This window comes from Grus americana, chromosome 5 (genome assembly GCF_028858705.1).
Source record: "Grus americana isolate bGruAme1 chromosome 5, bGruAme1.mat, whole genome shotgun sequence".
NCBI lineage: Eukaryota > Metazoa > Chordata > Aves > Gruiformes > Gruidae > Grus > Grus americana.
The window spans coordinates 20,522,197-20,541,536 of NC_072856.1; the positions used below are offsets into that span (position 1 = coordinate 20,522,197).

A 19,340-nucleotide genomic window follows, 5' to 3' on the forward strand; every position below is an offset into this window, starting at 1 on the left:
TGCCCACACTAATGGGAAGCAACAGGAGCAGTTATAGGAAATATTTGTAATATTTAATGGTACGTGGTAAAGTGCATGTAGCATGATATGTAAAAGCATGGACATCTGAACTATAACCAAGGCTACAGACAAGGAGACAGCAGATTTATTTTTAAACCATTTACTCTCTTCTAATGAATGTAATGGACTTAATCACAGAGGCAAAGAAAATGGAACAGATCTATTACAAGACCATACAATCTCAGTTGCTAGGATGTTGATACCATTGAGGAGTGGTGACCAAATTGCCTTTCCTATTATGAAATTGGAGCAGGAAATCCTGCTAAATGGCATTGACTGGTGCCATGGAAAGGGCTGTGAACAGCTGTTGTTGAAACATTCCTTTCCAAGCTTTGCTTTTTCCCATTGTGCAGAATGCACACTAAGTACAGACTCCCAGCTACTGCTGGATTTACCTAATACTCTAAAAGTTGCCTACATTTTTCTGATCTTGATGCCCAGCTTAGGACAGCTTTCTTTTAAATCTGCACTGTGCTGAATTCCAGCTTCACCACTTCCAAAGTGAAGAAGACAATGTCCTTCATCCCTCCACTATAATTAAACATTGGCTTTGAAGAAACCCACTTGCTCTTCATCTTTCTTTTTTGTACATTGCAACCTGAAAAATGAACCCCTAGAGGAAACCTGACATACCTAACCATGAAATGTCTCCAGCTAAAACATCTTCCTTGATGGATTCCTTGATGATTAGCCAATCCTCATGCATCTTCCTGGAAGGAAGGAGAGCAGTCTGGCTTGCTGGTATTTCGTCCAAATACTCCAAGTGGGGAATGAGTTTTTTTACTTCAGCTCTGTAATTATAATCTGGCTCCTGGAGAAATTGAGAAAGTGGTAACTCGAGCAGTTTATTTAACAGACTGTGGACTTCCACCAGCAACAGAGCAGTGTTCAATTTGTATGACTACCATATAACTTGAAACACCTTCTATGAGGCAAAACTATTCACCTCATTCAACAGAAATAAATACAGTCAGGAGTTTCATTTCACTGTGCTTTCTCCTCACATAATTACTACTCAAATTGATCATGAACATGTCCTGAGCAGTGCAAACACATGCCCCCCACCCAAAGGCTCCTTTTCTGTTTATCCACTGGTGACTTTGGCATTTGTCTTTGTTATATTATGTATAATGTACAAAAGCGTAGAAGGCCACTGTTGCCCAGGTAAAGCCTGGGCACCCTGAGCATTCAGCCAGCCTCTCTCCCTGCTTTTGTGATTCTGATTGCTGCATCAATACTCAGGTGATAGGAAGACTTGAAAACATGGTATAAATGCTGTTACACCTGCTGATGGAAAAAGAAAGAGCATTTCCATGGATTGTGTTTTTAGGCACACCCATAAACCAACTACAGCGAATGAACTGCACTGATTTTCTGGGGCAGTCTTCAGCAGTTTGGTGTGAAGCAATGGCTTACCTCAAAGTACATTTACTTCTGCAAGAGCTTGCATGCCAACAGCAGGTGCACAGCAGGCTAAAATGGACTGCACTTGGGTTTCTTTTCTGTCTGCTGGAAAAACAATGTGATTGCTCCCAATGCACATGGACTCAGTGTGACAGCCATGGGGGAAAGCAAGGATGCAGCCCCCTTCTACATGAGTGGGTGGAGCTGACGTTATAAAATGATTCATGAGTACATGCCAATGCCTGGGGACCTCTGAGCAGCAAGGCCAATCCAGAACAATTATAACTGTGCTCAGAGTACACCGCAAATTAGGCTGTTTTGGTGGATTCCAGTGGTAGAAAGACACCTTGACGTGGCACCTTCACCTTTGGGAAAACTCAGCCATACCTCAGGGCTGACTGGGTCATGCTGCTTTGCAATGGGAATATTTTTTGTTAAAACAGTCTCAGATTGCAAAAGCCAGCAAATGGCGATGTTCATCTCTTCTACTTAAAGAAAGTAAGAAGCAAGAGTGCACTGCTAGTGGCAGAATATGAATGGACAACCACCTACAAACCAACTGCTTCATCCAGACAAATGTTACACTTTTCAAGACATTGCATGCAATATTAGAAAACCCCACAAGGCCAAATCCTCATTCAACACAGAGTTGTCACAAACAGAAAACTTTCTGAGGGACCTGGCTGGCTGTATGCTTCCTCCCTCCACATGATGCAGCACTGAGGCTAGCAGAGGGAACTCACCAAATAAAGCGTGTTTGTTATTAAGAGGCAGACTCTAAATTTCTCTAACTAAGCCTTTAATCTTAATTTAGAAAATGAGTCAACCAATCACCATGCTACCCCATACCACATGTACTCTGAACAGTGCCTGGGCTACAGCCAATTTCCAGCCATGTCCTGTTGGAGAGAAGCATCATGTTACGCTCATGTTACATTACTGTGACAGAGGCTGCAGAATTTATCATCAGGTTGTTGCTCTTGGTTTAGATAACAGGGAAAGATGAGCTCATCTGAAAATCAAATTACAGAGAGCAAACAGGCCATCTGAAGAAGGAGCAGTATATTTAGCTAGACCATTCTGTAGATTAAAAGTAAATAATTAGGAGAGCTTTTTACAGAGCTGTAGCAAGACTACAAGAAGGAGCTTGAGGAATGAAAATGAAAGCTGTCCACCTAGGGCACGCCAAAGTAAGCCCACATCTATCCTTTTCTATATTTCAGGTGACTTTTCTATACCCTGAAGAAATGCAAACAACATCAGTTGAAACCAAGAAAGTGACAAAGCCCACGGAGAAGCTCTTGACAGCTGAGGGCAGAGCCAGGTTTGTAGCCATGCCAGGGCTGAGCAGCTTCCCAACACAGAGACTGGGTGGGAGACTACAGTGAACTTACAGTCTGCCTCTGTTACAGCTCAGTGTAAAACACCATTGTGCAGACTCCCTCAGCAAATTCTGGTTGGCATTTGAATGCAACTACTTGCACAGGAGTAGAGACTGCCATTCAGCATGGAGAAGGGCAGTAGGGCACACCACCACGTACCACTCCTCTTTGAACTCCTGTTACATGACGACACACAGCAGCATCCCAAGGACCGATTTCCTCAGCTAAACAAATTGAGGGCAATCCAGCATTTCTCTATTACAAGTATGCTTACAGACTGAAGATGGCGAATGAAAACTACGTACTGCAAAAATAACACTCTTGCTGAGCAGGAATGACAAGGGAGTAGAAACAGACTTTCTATGCTGTTAGGATATACTGCACCATTTCCATAGTAGGAAGCTACGATAAGGAAGTGTTAGAAGTTGTATTTGTCTCTGTGGGAGTAAAAGAGTAAGTAGGCATGCTTTGTCCATCAGAAGCAGGCAGGGCTTCCTTACTGTAGGAATATGGTGTTTTCCTTTCATGATTGCAGCTTCCGTAAGGGAGATATGTTGATGGCGAAATCATTTTGGTTATAAATAGTTACAAGTGTGGTCTCTGAAGTATACTTATACCAGTTCAAAACAGAAATACAAGTGTATAATATTTTCTTTTGAATTCCAGAGAGAAAAATTATGATAGCTAAAGCACTACCTTCTGTGGCTCCTTTTACTGAGGGATATTATCAAGCCAACAATTACATCTGAAAAATGCTAATAACTCACGCATCTAAAAAGTGTGAAGATTTAAAATGTGCATATCTACTACATGATTGAGTTTTAGTGATAGCACCTCAGTTTTCAAGTCTGAATCCAAGACAAATATCAACCCCAAACTTCTATGCAAATTAACAGCCTGGGCACGATCACTTTGAAATGCAGAGGGAAGCTATAGAACATGGGACAGTGGGGTCACAGCACCAGCTTCTGCTCTGCTTTCTAACCCCTGCATTATTCGCTCTTTAGGGGGCCAGTGGGGACTGCGCCATCCTTAGTGACTGCTGTGTATTGCGTACCTATGTGTGTGTGCATAGGCCTGTGACCTTCCAAAAGGTGACAGTATATCGTGCACTGGCCGTAAACTGTCATCTGATGATATGCGTTAGACATTACGTGACCAAAATGAGGAACAATCTTATTTGACCAAATTTTTTTAAACTCTGATTTTCTTTCAGTTACTTTTTCAGTACATGTCAAGATGCTCGGGTTTTTTTATCCCAACAATGTTCTTATTTGAAACAGAGGCAAGTGACAGAGAGTAATACAGCTCTGAGACTGTTCATGTAGAGTTAGGTCTCCCTTTACTTTTCTTGCTGAGTGCCCTGAAACCCATAGCAGATCATGTATTACTGTGTTTTCATCTCTGTGACACAGAGGATCTCATGCACTCAACAAAATACCTCTGCAGGAATGACTCTATCATTTCAGTACTTAAGAGGTGAATCACTGTATTTTGTATCTTCGGCTTTTGCTGAAAGTCTTTTTGGTCATTTTGTTTTAATGTTTTTTTCAGGGGAAAGGGCAACAAGCAGTTCCTACAATATAGCTTTTCCTAGTTATCTAAAGCATCGTTTTTCCGAGCATTCAACTTTTGACTGCGGTGGTCCTGGAGCACTTGAGGTTGGACCGGAGAGCCTCCAAAAGAAGTGCAAAGACAGATATCTAATTGAGACATTGCAATTGGCATATCTTGTAAGAAAAATATTGGCTACTTTCTAACCTGCTGCAAGATCTCTACAGGCTAAAAGGATCCATGCAGCTGGGGTCCGTGTTCTCCTTGGTCTTCCTTTCAGATGCCTGTTTGCATTGCAGGCTGGGGGAAGACAGAACAGCTGTATGGATCAGAACAGCTTGATTTCTAGTTTAATCCCATTCTCACAGGTAAGAAGGAACACATTGCTAGGAAACAGGCCTGACTAGCACTCCTTGTATTTCATTTATGCTCATCTTGGAGACAATACCCATGAGAGGACAAAATTATCAGAAATGAAAGATGGGAAATGCATCTCATGTCATCACTCAGAATGATACAATAGGAAGATGCAGAAATGTTTCTCATTTCCAACTCAAACTAAAAAAGCACCACCAAAAATTAACATAATATGTGCAAACCAAGTCCTCACCTCTGCAGATTCTGCATTTGGCTTCAGACAAATAAGGTTGCCCTCCACTGTCAGGTGGCTCAGCTTACAACAAAGTCCCAGGTACTGCATCTGGTTGATGTCCTCGATATTGTTCCCTTCCAGGTCCAAAACCTCAAGGTGATCCAACCAGGTCAGCTGGCTCAGGTCAGAGATATTGTTATAGGCTATGTAGAGTTCCTCAGCAGAAGTAAACAGAATAAATATGTAAACCACAGGCTTGCACAGGTAACACTCAAGCATTGCAAAATGTTTTCTAATATTTGAAATATTACATGGCACAGCATGAAATTAACATAGAAGTGAACATTTTTCAAGTGTGGCTGTTGCCGCCTGAAATAACTAGGGCTAATATGGCAACAAATGCTACGCTACATTAGGCATCTTCAGGATCAGACCTGAATGTTACACCTCATTTGAAAAAAAAAAATACCATAGTGACTTTTAACCTAACACATGCAATCCAAGGCATCCAACCAAAGTCCTTTAGAAAAACAAAGGGTGAGAAGAGAACAAAGACTACAAGTAAAAAGAAAAATATTAATTGAAGATAGTTTTGAGATCATCATTTGGCAGGACACATCCATACTTACTTTTAGAGAGCTGCAGGAAGAGATCCCATCTAAATCCGAGAGCCCACAGCAAGCCATCCACAGGACATGGAGATGGGACAATGTGGTTCCAAGATCCCTTATAAAAGAAACAATTGAAGCTCTATTTGAATGGATGAAAGAACTCAAGATCTGTGTTCTTTTTCCTAAGACTAGGTCACCACTGCTTCTTCAAATCTCACATTGTTTACAAGAAATATCATTAAATATCATCACCTTCAAAGGCAGAGAATAAAATTATATCCCTCTCTACCTCTCTCTCTCACAGACATCTTTGTTCTTGTATGACATGTCACCACAGTTGAGTTTGATTAAGGTTTTTCCAAGAGCTACATCATGGTAATTCTGTCATAAATCATAGGTAATTGCTAAGAATTAAGTGAGGTTTTCTTATGCTGGCATCATTTGCTCTACACACATAACCCAAATTAACATATCTGAGCTGATTGCACAGTCATGTCACTCTGTCCTCTTATGGAGTTACCTTTTTACTGATTTTGCAGTTGAAAGGAATAGCACTCTTGCCAAATAACATTTTTTGAATCAGTAGAAAATTATAAACCTTTCCATCCTATTTTCCTACCCTTTAGGTCTAGCAAAATAGACATAAGGGATCATTTGCATGAATTTCAAACTTTCTGGTCCTAACCCATAAAAGCACATACTGACCTGTTTAACTCCATGCATGTGTAATATCCCACTGACAGTGCAATACAAACATAACGCAAAATGTAAAAATGGTGGCAAATCAAACTGAGGGCTTAACCACCTTCCGTCTTTGGTAACATTATTTGCATAAAGCTACTACTCAAACATAAACAAAATACAACACTTTATCAAATCCCAAACCAACCAAAAGGTCAGAATTCTCTACTGTACCATGATATCAGACTATCTGAATAATAAAGTACTAAACAGGGGGGAACTAAATACAAGGACAGTTTGTCAGAGAAAGCAGAGACTAGCATGGAGTTCACAGAATCACAGCAATGGTTGATGTTGGAAGGGACCCCTGGAGGTCATCTTATCCCACCTCCATGCTCAAGCAAGGCCAGTTGCCCAGGACCATATCCAAATAGCTAAAAGAGTTCTTAAATAGAGATTCTTGGACTTCAAATTTGTGTATTAGCTATCTTTTATAATATACATTTTTATAATATACATTATAATAAATAATATATACTTTAATGCACTGTCTAGGGAAAATTGCAGAAGATAAAAGAATATGGTTCTGATGTTGGAATAAAGTAACAGTTCTCTTGCTCATGTCTTCTCTTTACGGACCATGGGGAAAAAGAGCAGCTTTGCATTGCCTTCTGAGAACCTCTTGCAGCTTTGATGCAGCTTTGCAGCAAAAACCCCTACAGTCAAATTGCCTGCTTCAGGGATCCTGCACAGCCAGCCAGTGCAAGAGTTCAGGAAGGAGTGCTTTTACAAGGGGGATAGGCATTCTCATCTGTGTTTTTTGTTGTTTTTCCACCATCTGAATACTTAGGAAGGGCCACATTAGGAGAAAGGAGACTGCACAATGCTGAATAAAAGATGGATGCATGGAAAAATATCCCCAGATGTGTCTCTCCTGCGATATGCCAAATACAGGGTTGAACAGGAGTTTCTAGGGTGAAATTGGGGATTTTCACCCCTCTGCCTTCTGGGCCATGGTTTGTCCATAGGTGTCATTCAGACCTATCTCACTTCATCCATCCTCTACCACTGCAGGGGCCCCAGGCATTGGGTGCCTCTGATCATCTCTTCCATGGATGCTGCAGATTTAAGTAAGCTCAGGATAGATACACCATACAGTGTGTTTACATAACGTTTTGTAGCCTTTGAAGTACAAACAGTGCAGCTGATCTAACGGCCAGAACAAAGCAAATAAGAAAAATCTCAGTCAAACGACACATCACTTTCTGTCTAAGGCTACTCCTCCTTACAGGAGAAAACCCTCAACTGATGTAAACCACAACTCCTCCACCAAATTTTGTGCATCTAGGCAGCTTGCCCGTACTGACACAGGATGTCGCTGTCTAGTACAGAGACACAAAGATAAAGAAAGCCACACACACACAGAAACTCCCTACATGTATAAACAATACAGTTCCTTCTGCGAACTTGCTGCACTTACTTTACCTCATCCCTTAGCTATCAGAGCAATGGGGAACACTTGCCATTGTGTCACTGTACCTGCAACCAGATAAGCCCCTAGAAAGATGGAAGTTTGTCACATTTCTTTCCAAGTACTCATTCAGATTTGCCTGACCTAAAGGATCATAATGTCCCTGTATGTCATCACATCCCCAGCCTAGCAGAAGATTTTCCAGGGACTATTTACATTGTGCATATTTTATAAATAAAACAAACACCAGTTCTAAGGCTTCCTTAAGGAACAGATGCCTCCCAAAGTAACATTTACAGAAATTTATTATTAGATTTGCAAGCTGCATGCCTATAATAAGAAAGAAATTAAATTAAATTACAGAAGCAGAACCTACCATCAACCAAGGCCAACACATCCATAAACACAAATATGGCATTAGGAGTAATGTGAAGGAATTACACTGCTCGTTTCATGACCCACTTCAAGCACTGATGAGTTTTTCAAATTTCAGGCTAATTTTGGTGCAGAATTTTCTTTTCTGTAAACCACCAAACACAGGTAAAGGAAAACAGTCACTCTCATTTTTGTATCATTGAAACAAGTGTTTCTGATAGATGCTCTGTTTATTAGGCCAGCAAAACTGAAGACAATCCTAACCTGATTACTTTACATATGGTATGGTAAGATATGATTAATGATTTTTATTTTTTCTTTGTCTTGTACTTCCTAACTGAAGGTCTTTTGCCACAGAAGGAGCTTTCGGTAATATGCTTGTTCCTAACGTTTCTCTGTCAATATAAAGGATGCCAAAACAAAGCAATGGATTAATTCCCAAGCAGTTTTTACACAAGGCTGCAAGAAGAAACAGCTATCCCTTCTACTGCTAAAACCTTGATCACTTCATGCATTTTGAAGAAGCAGCCCCCTGCTCCTACTCAGAGGTCAAAGGGTCCCAGAGTTAAATCATATTTCCTCTGTGTGTTACGGTTTTCAGTTCCAGTGCACACAAACAGGGTCAGTCCCTGCTCACACTGTCTGCTAAGTCACGCACAGCACTTATTCGCTATGAATTATTAGTTAACCAGTCTTCAAGCATTTTTCTGCTGCAGACACCATCCAAAGATGACACTAATTTAATTCACTTCTAAAACCTACTTACCTTACTCTTCACAATTTCACAATATACACTTCTGCCAAGTGTATAGTCTCAAATCCATTCCAGTTTCATTCATGGGTTGCAGTTCTGACTCTCCTACAGCTAACTTTGGCACAGGTCAGGAGTAGCATGTTTAAGGTTAATACTAATCAAAGTTAATCAGTATTAGTATTCTAGACAAAGGAATTAGGTTGTATATCCCATGTCTTGGGTACTTGCAAAAGGCAGAACTGCTGCATGTTTGCAATGCAACCCAGCGTTAGATAACAGGGTCACATTTAAAAAAAATGCTTATACAGACACTTCAGAAAAGAAAAAAACATGGAAACTAATGGGAACGAGTTCCTTATGAGGTTAAAGTTCATTGTCCCAAGCTCACCTTTAACCCATTAAACAAGATACTAAGAAAGCACAAACTTTGTTGCACTAAGTGTTTGGTATCACTTGGCCCACTTTTGCTCTCTATACTCTATTTCAGGAAAGGGAGCTAGCAAGCCAAGGTATCCTCACCCCCTGCCCCCCAAGAAGAGCACTCCAACCCTTATAGAGAGCAAGCGATTGCTGTCCCTCCTTCCCTGCTACTGCAGATGGGCAGCAGTGAAGAGGCAAAAGGTCTTTTTCATCCGCCCAGCCCTGACTGCAGAACTTTGCTGCAAGTTAAAGCCAGAGCAAAGTTCCCCTTGCTGACTCTGGCGTCATGGTAGCTGCTGGAGGAGCCTAAAATTCTAGGTCATGCAGTCACATTTTGGCCCTGCAGATCTTCTGCATCTGTAACGAGTCATATCCAGTAAGTTAACACAGCACAGTACATCTGCAAATATTTTATTTGGTAACTAATAAACTAATCTTTTGGAAGCTGTGTGAATCATGCTGCAGCATCAGAGAAAACTCTCTCATTAATTACTACACAGATAATTGCCCCTGAGAGCATGGCTGCTGTAAGGTGAAACAGCAGTGTAACTCAAAGCAAGCTGCTCTTGACAACCACATGCACCTGCGTTTCTGAAAATACTTCTGAAATATTCTGGCTGGTGAGAAGAGAACCTAAGGGCTTGCAAGACATGGGAGTGCCTCCAGCTTTACTGCATCTGGCATGTCCATCTTGGAGGGGGTCAGAGCAAAGCAAGGAGTTGTGTGAGCACGCATGACTGCCGTGTGCACACGGGTATGTTTTCATTTATGTTAAGTGCAGAGGGTCAGATCAGCCCAAACTGGGGAGGATGCATCTTGTGACTTTTTAACAAGAAATGGAATTAATGGGAATCTGCACTCTGATAATAATTTACAATGGTAAATTATTTTGATATAATAAACTCTTAATAACAATTTACCAGGGTAGTAGGAGAGAAAATCCACTAGAATTATACAAGTAGTGTAACAAAACACCCCCCCAAATAGTCACTGACTGTGAATAAAATTAATGAGATGCATGTCAGAGACCAGAACCCTCCTGTATTAGGCATGATATAAACATACAGAAGATGACAGCATCTATTCCAAAAATAGGGTAGAGAATATGATCGAGAAGTTTGAGAGCTGAAATAGGAAAAAGATGAGACATTGTAGAAAGCTGGTGGCAGTTGGTTGTATGACACAACACAGGAGCATCCCAGTGATACGCAAAGAACAAAGAGCATATAGAAGGAACCAGAGGACAGTGTAGAGGAAATGTAGCTCCCATTAACGTACACAACAGATAATTCCAGTGGACAAGTCCCTGTCCCAAGTGACGTGGAAGCTGGGAACTTTACAGAAAAGGCAAGCAATTAACAGGCAAAGCAATTATATATCCTGCTCACTTCTGCTATGGTTCATCCGGGTCAGGTTTGAAGCAGAGACACAGTGCACGGGGTGGGAATGTGTACGTCATATATTTGGTTGTGGTAAACACAGGATTACAGCCTCTGAGGCTGCCAAACCAGTGTCCTCCAGAGTAATTACTACACACACCCCCCTATGCGCTTGCCTGCAGAACGTGCACTGAATACCAAATCATGTTTTTAGTATCCACAGGTGCCAATAAACCAACACAGACTTCCCTAGTTTCACCTTGAACCCACAAACTTGCATTTATAATTGATTTAAAAAAAAATATTAGTAAACTGAAGGGTCTGAAACCTGGGTTCCCGCTATCCCCAGATACTGCTGCAGGGATAGGAACTCATCAAACAGCTCTGTGTTTCTGTGAGGGTCTTGGCAACACCCTCCCCACTTGTGCACGACCATTTAGGATTTTTTCCCATGAAATTCGATGCTCCCATCTTGTCATCACTCCCTCAGACTGGGGAGAGAGCACAAGGGGAAGGAACAATTTGGCTTACAACACCTAATAACAAGTTTGAGAAATAATAACGTGTTCTTCCATTAATCCAACATCCTTATTCTTCAGGGATTGATTCACTCCAGCCAAAATTTTACTGGATGGAGACCAGACCTGGGGAGCCAAATCCTGCTCTTGGTTTCACCACAATAAATCTTGAATAGCTCCACTGAGCATAAGCTACGCAGCAAACACTTACAACAGCACAACCCTGAACACATTCATCACCTTGAAAACCATCATTTCTTTTAGCAGCTGGTTTCAAATAATTCACCTAGAAATAAAACACTAAATCCACTGAACTTGCAAACAGTATCTCAAAGTGCACATGCATCTGTGGAATAAATCTTCAGTAGCAAAACATCTAAAATATCCACTGATGCAGATATTTTTTATTTTTAATGGTCACTCTGAAAACCAACGCACTGGTAATCAGAGGGACATAGATTTTAAAAGAATGACCAAATTACAGTCTTACAAAATAAAGGAAAAAAAAAAATCTTGTCTCTGATCTACAGAAATCAAGTTGAATTTATTAAGCTGCACAGTGATAACAGTGATCCAGTCCATATGTCAGCACACAATGGTTTGGTTGTACAGATAATTCTGACATCAGAAGCAAAAACTTTTAAAGCATGAACGTATTTAAATCAGTAACATATGTTCTAATAGGAAGCTTACATAATAGTTTCATTGTACTCTCAAATAGCTGTAAAGTATTCAAAATTGTAAAACTGATTGTATGCATGTGTTGCTCACACTTGATCAAAACCATGACACAGCCTCAACTCTGCAGGCAGCGCTGAGGCCACGTCCTTATGTCCCTGCAGTGTCCTTTCACAGTTGAACAAATGTCATACGAATGTGAAGACTGGACTTGCTTTCCAGTATTCCAGCCTTGGCTGGTTTTGTACTTACCCTTCCAAAGTCAGGTAGCAATATGCTGAAAACTGCTGGCTTGGATGTCCTCTGTCTTGCACCTCACACAGCCAATGGCACATGGGTTACCTTTAGCATCTTATATTCCCTTGCACAAGTGTGAACCATTGCCCAAGGTGTAAGATAACAAGGAAAGGATCCTGTCCCATCTTTTGCTGCCAGAAGCCCACTTTTAGGCTGAAATGCCACGGAAATGTAGAACCTAATATTCTGGCCTCATTCTTCCTTCTGAACTGTGCAGCTTTTTCACAGTAAGGGTTCCTAACTCTGTTGAGACATGTTGTTGGAGACTTCAAAAACTAAGCAAAAAGAGACTTTGCTAGGCAATTCTCAACTCATAAGCTTAAACACATCAGAGGAAGGCAAGTGTGTTTTAGGCTGAACAGAAAGCATGCATTTACCAAAGGTCTTTTAAGATAACAACCATGTCTATGAAATTCTGTTTTCATAACTCCTTCTTATCTGCAAATGAAGAATTTCTCTATGAACGAAGTGTTATTGTCTTTGCAGTAGGGTGTCTCTGTTGTCCCATCTTTTTGGGGTAACTTTTGCATGAATAAACAGCTGTTTTCCAAATGAGTTGCAGGGCTGATGCCACTGGCAATATTTCTCCCAACAAAAGGATTGCAGTATTTTATTCCAGTTGGGTTTTTTTCAGTTGGTTGGTTGCTTTTGGTTTAAGTTTCAAGTTTGGAAAGGGGCAAAATTTTTACCTGTGGATCTCTGCGGAGGAAATGCAACTCCCCTGGTGCTGCACAAGGGGTAAATCAGGGAGAGCTGAAATTCAGGGTTTCACACTTTGTCCACCCCATGACTCTGCTTTCTCAGCTTTGTTATGCCAAAGTGAGAGCAAACTGCTGCAGCTTTCATGGGCTTGCTAAAGCAAATTGCGATTATCAGTAAGTCACATGCTTTTGGCCAGCACTTTCTCTAAAGCAAAAGCCTGAAAACAAGGACAGAGACTACCTGGCTACAGCAGTCAAAGCCACACACCATTCAAGGCAGTTTGGTTGTTGTCTAGAACTGGAACCAGAGACCACACTGGTGGTCCTGGTAGAATACTTGAGTTCTGCCATGGACATGTCTGCAACCCATACATCAACCAGAGACATTGCATAAAAATCCTTGTTCCACTAACACCAGTGCCGAATCTCCCCCTGCCTTCAGCGGAGCAGAGATCCCCCCTCTGGTGCTGGCAGGCGAGGGTGGCATCTGGAGACAGGAGATGACAACAGAGGAAGAACCCAACTCCAACGAGATACATCTCTGGGCCATTCCTGACTTACAACATTTTCGCTCATTGCTGCTTCTTATTGCCTCATTGAACTCACTGTAACAACCGCAATATTACACTAAGTGCTATGCTACTTGCAAGCACTTTATTTTCCGTGGCAGATTATACCTCATTTAAACCAAAAGTGCTTGCTGAGACCAAGAGGAGAGGTATTTGTAAATGAAATTGAGTGCTGATACACACATTTCTGTAACTAGTCATAATCATGCTTAAGTTAACCCAGATGCTTACTTCTGTTGAAGTTAATACACATGAAATGTAGCTTTAGTTTCAAGTGCTCCCATTTTTAGTTGCTGTCAAAAAACCTAGAGCAGAATAATGGGCTTGATCAACGTTGATGTACTCAGAGTCAGGAACAGCAATTCCCTAACACACGACCATACAGCGTGTGTGGGAAAGATAACGTAATTTTGTGTTAATTTCCTTTTGATGGTTAAAACTGCTTGTCAGCTTAGTTACTGGTAGCATTTTAACAATTAAAGATCAGTTGCTTTAACTCAGGTCCCACAATTTGAAAGGAGTAGGGGTTGCCAAAGTGTGGTTCTATGGGCCTCTAAGACCTGCCCTTGATCCTCTTTTTTTTCTTCCATCCTACTCCAGCTCCCACCCTTGGCATGAAGCTGCACCCCAGAGATGCTGTAGAAACCCAACAAACCGTGCTGCATCTCACTGGGTGCATTACATCTTCCACAAGAGCAAGTGAATTTTCAAACAGGACAAAGTTGAGACACACAGTAAATAAAACTCTCACACCCACATATCCATTGCCCCTCAATTTAGCCCCAGAGCTACTGACAGTTCCTATAGCTTTGGCAATCATTCATTCTCATTGTTGAAAGTTTACATACAAAAAAAAAAAAAAAAGATAATGAAATTGTGGTTACAGAATGAGTTATTTACATTGAAGGAATGAATCCCACAGTGCTTTAAAACTTCCTGCGTGAATAACTTCTTAGTCTCCCACATGTTGTGTGCCTGTTTTGCAGTATGTTCCAGGTCTGAGCTTTGGCAGAATAAGACAGATATATTGCAACTTTGATTTAATATAGATCTCATCCTGCAAAATCAACACTTGACACTTTTAATGCTGCAGGGTAGGCATAAGGAATGTTCTGTAAAACATCCAAATCAGCTGACAGATTCAGTGGTGTTAAGACATACACTACAAAAAACCCCTCCAAGCCTCTTTTTCTGAGCACCAAAAACCCCCTGGAATTCTAGATTAATTGGCCAGACAGAACTAAAGAATTGGATCAGCTGTGAGTTGCTATTCAACTTTTGTCGCTGTAATGGCTATAGAGTTTCCACTGGAAAAAAAGTACTTGAGATACTGCAGAAATGGGTCAATATGAAAACCTAGAGATAAAATGTAATTTAAGTGATTTAGTCTGAAGGTACAGTGGCAGGAATGCAGGTTCTCAAGATTCTTTAGATCTGGCACAGTTGTGTGACACTAATGATTTTCTCCTGTGGCTGATGGTCATTTTTTCTTTGTATCTTTTCCTTCCTTTCTTTTTTCATCTATGCATATATGCAATAAGAAAACAGAAAAATACAGAAGCTTGAACAGATACAGGTACAACTTGGGCCTGTGAATGGCTGGCAAATGCCAGTTGATTTCCTCCAAATTTTTTTCTGTCATGGTTTAACCCAGCAGGCAGCTAAAACAACCACCCAGCCATTCAGTCACTCCCTCTCCGTCCAGTGGGATGGGGGAGAAAAATAGGAAAGAAAAAGGTAAAACTCATGGGTTGAGATAAAGACAGAAAAGGAAGAAAATATAATAAAAATAATAATATATACAAAACAAGTGATGCACAGCACAATTTTTCACCACCTGGAGCCAATGCTCAGCTAGTTCCTGAGCTGTGCTGCCTCCCAGCCAACCTCCCAGTTATATATGGAACATGACATCATATGGTATGGAATATCTCTTTGGTCAGCTTGGGTCAACTGTCCTGGCTGTGTTCCCTCCCAGCTTCTTGGGTGCCCCCCACCTTCTTGTTGGCAGGGCACTATGAGAAGCTAAGCAGCCCTTGACTGCTTGGCAACAACTAAAATATTAATGTTACCAACGTTATTCTCATCCTAAATCCAAAACACAGCACTATACCAGCTGCTAGGAAGAAGATTAACTCTATCCCAGCCAAAACCAGGACACTCTCTCAGTCTCTAATGTTCACCCCAGATTTGGCATGATAGACTTGTCTCCATATGTCCTGAGTCAAGACTTTTTCCTTAAACAATAACTTCAAGGGAGACTTTCTCTGCTTGTACCGGCCTACAGATGTTCTTTTACAGCAAGCAAACAAGATGCAGAAAAGAAACTTGGGGGACCTCAGAGCCCATCCACCTGACCACTGAGGCAGATGAGACCTTATAGATTTCCATACTGAGGGTGTTACTACAAGAGCATTTATTTCACAGTACACCAATAGACATTCCAAAATCTGGTGCAGGTGTGCTAATTGGATGTATAGCAAATTCCACACCCCATTCTTGACTTCTTTCAAACAAATTCCGTCTCCAGGCGGATCTAGCACTAGATGTTGTAATGTGTCCTCAGTCATGGAGATAAGCCTTATGGTAGAAGTGCAAACCCTTACAAGGGCTCTCAGCTGCCAGAGATGCCACTGATCAACAGAAAGACTTCATCACATGTGAGCAGACTAATTGTTCTAGCTCCCCCGTGCCCTCCTGCCAACAAAAGTCTCAAAAGTCCTGCATAAACAATTTCAAAGGAGGTCATGCAAAATTCTCCCACCCATCTTGACCTAGCTTTGGAGGTAAGGGTAGTTGCCACCCACAAGTAACAGTTCCTTTGTAGATTAATATGGTTCCTTTGCAGGAATAGCTAATTGCAATGGTTCCTTTACAGACTGCCAACAGTCTCACCAAAATGGTACGCAGTCTTTGTGCAAGAGAAATGCATACCATGTAGACTTCCAACTAATTCATGAGTTGGGATAACACCCTTCACTGGCTATGATCTGTATTGATCTTGAGAAAAACAATTCTATTAACTTGAGCTGGCTGGCTTTTGGCTGTGAAGTAAGGGAAAATATTCCTCAAAAGAGTTGCAGAAGAGTCATGTGACCCACTACCTGCCATGCTATTCAAAAGTGGACACTCACACCATGAATTTCAGTGGCTCTCCCCAGTCAAAACAAAGGTTTCCAAATTGGCATACCTATCCATTTTTACATAAGCTAACTCAAATACATTGTACAAACAATCTGGTATCACTGTTTTAAGTACAGATGGTGGGAAATGAAATAACTGTATTTCATAAGACACAAATATATAGATTTTTATATACAGTTTTCTTTCAGACTGTGTTGAGACTAACATTTCTTTTGCACCATTAAGTTAGCTTGGGAATGCAAAAAGGAAGAAAACCTCAGTGAAGATGGCTATGAGTGGTATTTAATATTAATGTGTATAAGGTAGAGAGAGAGATGACTCTCACTAATTATAAAGCTTTGTGAGCTTAAAAGTAAATACCAGTTAACCTAAACTATTTAATAAAAAATAATGAGATTCTTGAAAACAAAACCCCCAATCCACTCAGAAAAAACCTGCATTTTTACCTTAAAGTAGTGGGAAGAATTATTGCATATTGCAGATTAGAGCAAATACTCAAAATATACAGAATTTGCTTATTCACATAGATGAACTTTACAGAAGGTCCTTTCAAGAATGGTGGCTGTATTGTTTAAACACATAAGAATGCCAAAATAAGACTCACTATACAAATAAGCACATTTTCAAATATTTTTAAAATCCTCCAGTATGATTTAGCAACCATATTCTATGATGTTTATTTTATAAAGAATAAAATTTACGCTACTGATTCTTACTATTTCTAGGTTCCAAATTTAACATGTAGCAATAAAACTTTTTTTTCTTTATATTTAAGAAGTTCTTATGGAACAAGTGTTACATTTTAAAACTGGCTTTACCTTGAGATGCTGAGAGCAAGAACGTAAAAAAAAAAAGTTTGTGGGACCTTAATAGAGATAATTATTATAATTGTAAATAAGAGCAAGATAAACCAAACAACAATAAGCAGAGTAAACCAAACCTCTGTAAGTTCTTGCCTATGGTGAGACGAAGCAGTAGAAAGTGGAGTGGTAGGACTGCAAGGCTGATGAAGTTCAAACCAGGAGATGCCACAAATGGTCTTTCAAACATGCAATCCTTCATAAAACTTCTGTTACCAAAAGTGGGTGGTAGGTTTCATTATCAGACCTTTGTGTTCAGGTTGTCGCCTCCACGAGAAGAATATACACTGCAGCTTAAGGCAGCAGGTGAAGAATGTGCACTCATTATTCCTGCTGATGGAATCACAAACTTCACCTCCTAAAACATGAAGGCATTTCTGTATTTCTTTTTGCAGGTATTGATCCACCCCGAGAGACCTGATGCACCCTGTAAAGATCTCAGGACAGAAGGATAAAACTTTGCCAAACAGCAAATCAGAAATATATCTAGAGAAAAAGAAGTGTGCATGTATTTTAGGGGGAAAATAGCAACAGGTCTTTTGTGTGCAAATGCGTCCACAGAAAATAAGAACAACTAAACCAACTTCTGCATGGAGAATATTTTATAGAAATTAGATTATAAAAACTGATCTTACACTGAAATTCTATTTATTTATTCATTGCTTATTCATATTGCTTGGCAGTTACCAACTGCCAAGCTTAATTTCCCCCCAAACCTGACTCCCTCCCTTTTTTAAAATCAGCACTTACCTTGCATTCCAAAAACATAATTTCCCACTGAATATAATTATTTTCAATAAAAAAACCAAACAAGCTGCACGCAAGCAACTCCGTTGTAAGAGAGAATCAAACCAACCTACAAACCCATTAAACTAATGCTAAAATTATTTTCCTACCTATTTCCATGAAGACAACCTTTCCACAGCTGGATAGCTCTACTGGCAATGGGCTAATTACTACTGCTTCCCAACCCAGTTCTTTGTTTTTTCTCAGACGACAATTATAACCATTCTTTCTCATCACTCGCTAAAATGAACATTTAGGTGTAACTTTTCATAAGAGATCCCTAACATTGACAGCTGAAACAGAGCAGCTGCAAACCCTAATAGCCAGGCATTATTTGCTGTAGTACTAAAGTACTTATTTGCTGGCAGAAATCAGCTAGTTATTACCAACATTTTTATTTATCATATTATAGTGGCCATCCAGAGCATGTAAGTGAAATCATGATCCCATTAAGCAAAGCCTTGTACATAACTCATTCAAAAGACTGTATCTGCCCTGGAGTAATATATAAACAACTGCAATTGAAAATACAGGTAATTTCTACAGCTAACCCAGAATGCTGTAGAAACAACAGCTAACTCAGGAACTGAGCCATATTTTTGAAGTCCTGATCCAGCGGCTCAGCCACAAAGCCTAGTCTTGCCACATCCTTGTCTAGCCAAAGCCTAGTCAGTCACAAAGCCTCTAGTCATTGACATTACTATCTCCAGCTGGTTCAAAGAGTAAAGCTGCCCCTGTAATCCCAGAGATTGGAATCAGGTGAGCTTGTGGACCCCTAAAAGGTTCCTTATTCGCTAAAAGCAATTGGTGCATTTTAAGTAATTACTACTTGTAAGCAAACAGTATTTGTAAGACCAAAATACCAACTAATAAAATTTCAGAGGTTCCCTTTGGAAATGACATAAGCTTTTACCTATGTGTTTTCTTGATGAACGAAAGAAAAGGAGAAATGGTTTACAGAGGATGAGAGCCAGAGATATGGCTTTTGCAGGTGTGGATGCATGCACTTGTTTCTGCTTGCTAACCTTAAGAGAGTAAGGGCTGGATTCTTTCCATGGGACCAAACAGTCTACCCTCAAAGGCCACAGAAGGAAGGCAGGATGC

General features: G+C 40.5%; 1 protein-coding gene across 7 annotated transcripts in view; it reads right to left on the bottom strand.

Moving 5' to 3' along the window:
• The window catches only part of LRRC56 (leucine rich repeat containing 56), a 76,673-nt gene that overhangs the window by 14,030 nt on the left and 43,303 nt on the right, over window positions 1–19,340 (bottom strand). For 5 of the 7 annotated variants that reach the window (XM_054828723.1, XM_054828727.1, XM_054828721.1 and 2 more), the window contains 3 exons: window positions 5,622–5,718; window positions 5,011–5,208; window positions 694–871 (listed from right to left, as the gene is read on the bottom strand). In XM_054828723.1, coding sequence (XP_054684698.1) covers window positions 694–871; window positions 5,011–5,208; window positions 5,622–5,718 — 473 coding nt within the window. Of the gene's footprint in view, window positions 1–693; window positions 872–5,010; window positions 5,209–5,621; window positions 5,719–8,131; window positions 8,276–17,530; window positions 17,764–19,340 lie in introns of those variants that run through there. The other 2 variants (XM_054828726.1, XM_054828722.1) reach the window with 2 other exon arrangements.